The sequence below is a fragment of the Chrysochloris asiatica genome, unplaced genomic scaffold (assembly GCF_000296735.1).
Source record: "Chrysochloris asiatica unplaced genomic scaffold, ChrAsi1.0 scaffold00594, whole genome shotgun sequence".
Lineage (NCBI taxonomy): Eukaryota > Metazoa > Chordata > Mammalia > Afrosoricida > Chrysochloridae > Chrysochloris > Chrysochloris asiatica.
Window position 1 is genome coordinate 252440 of NW_006409112.1, and position 8222 is coordinate 260661.

An 8222-nucleotide genomic window follows, 5' to 3' on the forward strand; every position below is an offset into this window, starting at 1 on the left:
TCCTAACACCAGGAGTTTTGGCTTAACTAGTAAAGAGTGTCCGTCTTGAGGAGAAGCTTCTTTTAAGAACTGTTTGAATCAAAACCCAACCCAACCCAGTGCCATCACATCAATTCACACTCAGGTAGACCCTCTAGAGGATTACCAAGGCTCTAACTCTTCACAGGAGCAAAAAACCTCATCTTTCTCCCTTAGAGCAGCTGGTAGGTTTAAACTGCCCACCTTAGGGTTAGCGGTCCAGTATTTATCCTACTGTGCCACAAGGGCTCCTTAAGAACTATCTATTTGATGTCAGAGTAACAATAGCAACTTGAAAGATTAGATAAGAAATTAGGTGGCTGTGAGTTATGCTAATGATGGAGAACAACTAACTCAGCAAAGGTGGGTGAGAATGGTCACCCAAGTTGAAGAATGCCATCTATGCTGCTGAATTGCTTAAGTAGAAATTGGCTAATTGGTGTATGTCCTGCTATGTATATTGTCAACAACAACAAAATAAAATGTAAAATTTTAAGCATCTTACTAAAACCAAAGAGGGGAATTTCTCTGAACATACTATACCACAGAGCTCAGGCCCATTTTAGGAAAAGAATCAGGGTGCACAATCCATAGTGGCACATCAAACCTTCTACAATGAGGCTAGGATATAAGGCAGCAGGGACCAAGCAAGGGAGTTGGGTAGGTGGGTGGAAAAGGGCATGTTCAGATGAGGACCCATGAGCCCATGAGCACTTTAATAGCTGTGTCCCTCCTGCCCTCAGAACTCTGGTCTTTCAAAGCAGTTGTGTGTGATGGCAACAAGAATGTCAGGTCACAGAAGTGGAGAGAAGATAGATTCCTTTGCATCAGAAGCAGGGCATTATGTGGCATACGTATACGAGGAGAGATGACAGATGGGTCTAGCTAAGTGGGAGAATCTTTGTCTCCCAGCTGTGGACTTTTATTAAGTACTGGCCAATTGACCCTTGGAGACCATTGGAATAAGCCTATATTATAACCTGTTTCCATTGGGTGAATTCCATCTCATAGCAACCATATGGGACAAAGGAGAGCTGCCCCACAAAGTTCCCAAAGCTGTGAATTTTTACAGAAGCAGGCTGCCATATCTTCCTCCTCTGGAGCAGTTGATGAGTTTAAACCATCGACCTGCTTGTTAGCAGCTGAATGCTTCACCACTGCCCCACCAAGCCTGTATAACCCTAAATAGAGTTAGTAACTTTCACTCTATGCAATGTCATGAGTAGGTAGCCTCTTATTCCAAAGAACTAGGAGGGACATAGTAGACACACTCATAATGGAACATCGCTGTTAGTTAGGAACATAAATCTGAGTTTATTTTTCTCCTCAAATTTTTGTTAACTCCTAATTTATTCAGCTGGGATACATGGCTACGTATTGACAAAAAGCCATCTCACCAGTCTTACATGATCAAACGTAGTCGCTTCTATTTTGACAGGTGAAGAAGCATTTCTCAGTGCAACGGAAAGAACGTTCATGAAGGCACTACAAGCCCGGAAAAAGAACACCAGCACTGAGCTGGCTATTGAGCCAGAGAAGGCATCCTTAGACAAATGTGGTGTCAATTTGTTAACTGTCCTGAACGAGCTGCAAGACTTTAATGATGAAAGTGATGTTATTAGTGCCCTCAATTACATATTGCCTTATTTCTCTGAAGGAAATCTAGAAGATATAGAATCAACACTATTACCATTCATTAAACTGTTGTTTTCAAATGTACAAGACAGAGATAGGGCCCTGGATTATTTGCAAAACAACACGGGGAATCCCTCTCTTAAATCTGTACCCAAAAATGCACTTACAATAATAAATTGAGGAAATGGTATTTTCTGGAAAATTTGTTAGATGCAGAAATTCAAGAAAAAATTGATGAGGTTAAAAATATAGAAAAAATAGGCACGCTATGCAACCCAATTTTTTAGGTGCCAAATTTAAACACCAAATCTTTCCCCCAAAATTGCAAACTGCTTAGCCCCGGGAAAACCATCTGGCAAAGATCCAGAGAACAGGTGCCAGGAAAAGACTGCAGAGGGTAAACAGAGTCTTCAAGAGGCCAAGGGGCATGAGGAAAAGGCATTTCAAACAATTGAAGATGAGAACATCAAGAGGAAACAGAGGGCTGAGTCATTTGTGGAGAACACCCCCAAAGCCAGAAGGCTCAGGTGGCCAGCATGGAGGGGATAGAGCAACTGACTCAGGTACAGTGGCCGCGGAAATTAGGGGCAGTCTCCTTCAACACAGAGCCATCATACATCAAGAACCATAAGACAGTAGTTTCGTCTTTCTTAAAACAATACTCAAAGGGCATGGTTTCACCTTGCCTCCTTCAAAAGCCCCACCTGAAGTTAGAAACCAATCAAAAGACTTGAGTTACACCATTTTTGTTTTAGAAGGTGCAAATGCTAGAGTTAAGAATATGGAGGTTCCTAAAAAAGTATCACATTCTGGAAAAAATTACATCTTCCATAAATCCCAATTGTGTATGGTTCATAGAAGACCAAAGGTCAAACCAAGTTGAAGGTTCAAAAAAAAAAAAAAAAACCTTCCCTCCATAAGCTCATGCTTAGAAAGAGACCTGCTTTCCCTGCATTAAGGAGCCTCATAAATTCCCCTCTGTGAGAAGTGTTTTCATCTGCAGGAGGCCTGAGTTCTCCAGAAAATCCCTTTCCAGAATTACTTTTGTCAGAACCTTTAGAAAACAATACTTTTCCCAATGCTACTGTGACAGATGAGACTACTCCTGAAATTTTTACCCATAAGGATCCTTCCACTGCAGATTCTGCTGTGACTGCTGACAACTTAATGCCAACTGTTAAACAAACCAATGAAACACAGTGGGAATACTATAACATGGGCACTGACTTACCCTCAGAGCCCAAAGGCTCCTCTCTCCCATTGTTCTTATCCCCAGGTGATCAATTTGAAATCCAATTAATCCAGCAGCTGCGGTCCCTCATCCCCAACAATGATGTGAGAAGGCTCATTTCTCATGTTATGTGGACTTTGAAAATGGACTGCTCTGAGCCCCATGTACAACTGGCCTGTGCCAAGCTCATCTCCAGAACAGGCCTCCTGATGAAGCTGCTCAGTGAGCAGCAAGATGTTAAGGTATCAAAAACAGACTGGGATACAGACCGATGGAAAACTGAGAAGTCCCAGGTGAGCAAAAAGAGCAGGAGTCGAGTGAGGTGAGGACAATTCTGGAAACATAGAACCCAGAATTTTCCATCAGAGTTCAGGACATGCCTTTGGAGTAGCCAAGCACCTACTCCATATCTGATCCTAACAAACTGCTTTGGCTAAGATAGTCACTCCCTACTTTACTTATTAAGAGAATGGTGCCCATATTCCTAGTGTAGACAAGAAAATGTCTTAACATTATTCTACAAAAAGAACGCTTAATAGTAAGATCATTAAATGTGTATGTTCTTGATGAACCTATAAGCTAGATTCAACCGGAAGCACTGAGTTCTGAAAACTGAACAGTTAGCTATTAGCCTTTGAATCTCTCAGTTCTTAAAAAAAGTGTTTTTTTTTCCTCCTGTTATTTTAGCTCACAAAATAAGATCCAGGATATGGTTATAGCAACAAACTCATCTTGGTAATATCTGTGACTGTGGTAGTGATGATTTTGATTCTAATTTTCTGTCTCATTGAGGTAGGGACAAGAGTTTGTCAAGTTTCCAGAATACATCTTGTCTTCATAATAGATTCAGAACCCACAAATGGAAAATCAAAGCTACTTTCCCACCTACTACTGCTTGCTATTCCTCTTTAATCATTAGGACTGGGGTACACTTTGTTCTTTTATTGGAGGGTTCTACTACGTATGTGCACAGATCTCCTCGAAATTTAAAGAGACAGTTTCCACTTAAAACCAAATGGCCACAGCCGGCCCTGAACTGTTTATAACTAGAAAAAAGGCCTGAACAAGGATTGTGGAGCAGGACAGGCTGACAAAAAAGGAAATCGGCCAAAAATTAAATCCTAAGTTACGTCAAAATGACTAAGAGTGGCATCTTGAAATTTCTCAAGAAGAAGAGTAAAAAGGGAAGTCTATTTCCTAATCACATCTACCTGGAGGCAATCAGAAAGCATAAAAACACCAAAACACACACCCATCTAAGTATGAAGGCCACAGATAACTCCTGAATATTCCCGAAAAACAGAAGCAGTTGTAAGTCTTTGCCTGACTGGTATTACTCAATCCTGAAGAGGTTTAAAATGGCTCTTTACCTCCTGGGACATAGTTGCAGATTTCAAGATGTTTCCTAGCTACAGCTGCTCCCTGGACCCCATGCTCAGCTCTTTCCTGAGTGACCAGGGCAGGCCCTAAGGTCTGGGGAAGAAATCCAAATCCCACCCATGGGGCACTCACTCTAGAGCCAGCCCCTCCTGTGTTTGCACTGGCGGCTCCCTGAGGGACACATATACAGTCATCTGGGTGCCACAGAAATCCCACTCAGTGGTTGAGGGTCACACCCTTCTCAGTACCAGTCAAAGCACTACATGGGTGGTTTCCCAGCCATCTTTGACCAAGGTCTTCTCCTAAATGGAGACTAGAGATCCCTGTGACTTCCTGCACTGGTTGTCTAGACCTGTCTGGAGGCAATCAAAAATGTAGTGTCAATTTCTTACTTCTGAACTGTGACCAGGTACTTTTACTCTCTGGCCTTCCTAAAGTCCATCCAGGACTAAATGTGCACATATTAAATCAAAACAAATGACTCAGAAACTCCCAGGGATTGTGTGGGATGGGACGCGAAATGTGTGATTGCTGTGGAGGGTGTGGAGAAGTGTTGAACTGTCCCCAGAATTCCAGTGGGCAGGTCCCAGCTGGGGAGAGGCTCATCACTGAGGAAGGCTACAAAGTCTTCTAAGAAAATCTTCCACAGATAACAGTGGAAACACTTTTCATACTGTCTTCCCTCGATATCCTCAGGGGCTGGTTCCAGGACTCTTGTGCATACAAAAATCTATATAAACAGGGAAATAATTTGCATATAATCTAAGTTGTTGTTAAGTGCCATTGAGTTGGTTCCGACCCATAGTGAACCTGTATAGGGTTTCCGTGGAGCCACTGATGAGCTTGAACCGCCAACCTTGCAGTTCAAACGGCTTTGCAGTTTGGTGCATTAGCCCACAGCGCCACACCAGAACTCCATAACCTAAGTATCCCATCCCATATTATTTACATCATCTCTTGAAGACTTGCCATACCTAAATCAAGGTAAATAATATTTACATAGCATTAATAGGTTCTCTCTTTGCATTTCTTTGATGGCTTAATTGCTTCATGTTCTCATATTTTGAGGGGTTGTTTGAATTCTCAGATACAGAATCCATGGATTCTCAGGGCTAACTGCAATTGTCAATTGGACTGACAGCAACTTCTATCTCATGTGCACTTATTTATTGATGAAAGTACATTTTTATATGCTCTTGATTGTTAGAATTATTTTTTGGCGAATGCTCATATATATCCTTTTTTCTCTTCTTGATGATGGGGGTATTTTGATGTAGTCTGCCCCAAGTGCAGGATGCACCAACATGGGTGGAAGGCACTTAGAAATAAATAATTATGGGGTGAACCTGGGATAAGCAAGAAGACCCCGTGGAAGTATGGGTGACAGGCTAAGACCCCATAGATGTGGCAGCTGCAGGCAGAGACAATGTGGGATCTGGGCCCAGTTGTTCCCAGCGTGGGGGCTGGGGACAATGTGCAGAATCCAAGGGGGTCTGGTTGCTGCAGGTCACATCCCATGGCTTGGTTGGGGACTGAGGTGTTTCAGATACTTGATGCTCCCATTGTCCTGCCTTGTCCGGGAAGCCAGGTCCAGCAGGGTGAAGGACCACTGCTGCCTAGTGTAACAGCTGGTCCTGGCCCCTCCATACCCACCAGGTGGTAGTCTGGACCATGCTCCTAGATTTGGCATTCACCACCAGTTTTGGCATATTCAGTCACCTGGTTGGAAGTTTGTTGCATATAGTGTATCCTTTTCATTGATGAGTCTGAGCCTGCAGCCTCTTTTCACACTAGGGAGGGTGGGTGTGAGGGTGCCTCTGACTGAGCGGGTTTGAGGACCATGCCCTCCGTTCCCTGGTAATGTATGTTCCAAATGAGCCCTCCTAGGCTACACCACTCTTCACCCCCACCCCCCATGATGCTACAACCGTTTTCACTATTGTCTACTCAGTTCTGACTCATAGCAACTCCGCTCCATGTGGTTTTCTCAGACTGTTAATTTTTTTGGAAGGAATGAGCCTCATCCCTTTCCAAAGGAGTTTGAACCACAGACTTTAATATTAGCAGTCCAATGTTTAACCCACTGTACCACCAGGGCTCCTTAGCTGCTTCTAAGTCCTGTGTTAGTCTTTCTGTCCAAAATCAGTCTACAGTTTTTGATTCCACCTGAACCCTTTGCCCCCAGTTGTCTCTGAGACAGGAGAATACCATCAACATTCCTTCTCTGAAGTTTCTGGACACAGGTCCTGATGGAAATGAAACACTTTCACAAGAAGAACTGCTTCCTGATCCAACTGATACCTGTACCTCTGGGTGTAATAGGAGTCAAGTTTCCAGTGTAACCCCACTACACTCCTACCCTGATGATGTCCCCCATAACCTAGGACACTGTCATTCTGTGCTCTGCCACTAAGTGGAGGTGCAGGAGTGGGAGGGGGCAGACCAGCATCCATTTTGGTTCAGGGACAAGGTAAGAAGGAGAGATGGCCACCCAGAGCCACCGTCCACAGCCTATCTGTGAAAGATCTAATCAGGGCAGGTCAGACTCAGGATACAGTCCTATCTTGGAAAGACTTCAGGGGACTGGTAGAAACTAGAATAGAAACAAATCGTTCCTGCCCCCAGTCCATGGTGGAAACTTGCAGAAGTATATGGCATTCATGTGCCACCTGGTAGGAGCCTTCAGGCTCTGCTCATGACCTTTTCAAAAGTTGGGATGGCACACAAGTGAACATTTCTCACAGTTCTCTAGAACAAGAGGCAATGCAGGAGAGCCAGTCTCCTTGTGGTTTTGAGAGGATAGGATGTGAAGGAGACCCTGAAGTCTAGGAGAAGGCAGTAGTGCTACAGGTCCCAAAGGCAAATGACTCAGCTAAGCTTTCCAGCATTGGCTGTATGCAACCTGGAGGTGAAGACCTTTCTCTCCTAGGGACCCTGCCCTACTCCACCCAACTATCCAGCCTGTCCACCCTCCACTCCCCAGGAGCTATTCTTCCTTCCCAAACTCTTATCCATTTCACCCTGCCCTCAGTGGGGCTCTCGGTGCTGGTTTGTCACTCACTGTCTTATCACTCCAGACACTCTACTGCTACCTGTGACCACATACACCGGAAATCTTCAGGAAGCTAGGGACCAGTGTCACCACCTTGGTCCATGATGTGTGAGTCGTGGGGGGGAGGGAGGTCTGCATTGACACCCAACCCAGAGATTCCAGGCCCCTGGGTCCCAGAGACAATGTCACAGGAAGCACCAGGGCTCATGTCAAAGCTCCCGTTAGTCACTTCCATGATGACAGTGGCTGCTGAATGGCATCAAGTTTTGTGTGGAGTTCCCAGGTTACACTGTTTATTCTGCCCTAGACTGACTACAGGACAGCAGAAGAGGAGGTTATATGCACAGGTCTGTGGTGCTGGACACTGTGGTGCTGGTCTGATCAGGGTGGAGGGAAGGTGGAACAAAGAGATCAGGGTAAGAGAGTCTCTAATCAGAGTGTCTCTAACAGGATGGTGCCCAAGAGTATGTGGAAAAGAAGCTCTCCAGGGATAACAGCCTTCAGTCTAGACTCAGAGAAACACATGGAAATAAATGGTGGATGGGGTCCCTGACAACAATGCACCATGTCAATTCATTTCTCTGTTGTGTTAAGATTGTGCCCACCCACACCCAAGTCCTAAAGCTTGTTACCCTAAAATTCTCATTGCTTTGGGTGTTTCAGACCTTTCTTTGTTTAGTCAAGCATACATGCATTCATACCTTGTTGAAATGTTTCTATTTCTGGTCACCCTACAGCAGGTGCTTTTTGTAGAAAATCACCCCTCTAAAGCACTAGATAAAATGGACTTCCCTCTGCATCACTGTGGCCCTTTTGCCTGTGCTACTAAAGTAGGGGAATTTAGACATTTCTCTGAATAGCCTGCCTCTATCTCTTGACTGTCCGTTCCATTTATTCAGCACACAA

General features: G+C 44.3%; 1 protein-coding gene across 1 annotated transcript; it reads left to right on the forward strand.

Annotated features, from left to right (window-relative positions):
• The first annotated feature begins 1494 nt into the window (after window positions 1-1494).
• On the forward strand, window positions 1495-4354 carry LOC102816731 (putative LRRC37B-like protein 1-like). The gene is given in 6 exon segments (XM_006877767.1): window positions 1495-1682; window positions 2928-3163; window positions 3166-3206; window positions 3572-3689; window positions 3692-3715; window positions 4269-4354. Coding segments are annotated over 6 exon segments (693 nt in total).
• Window positions 4355-8222: the final 3868 nt, after the last annotated feature.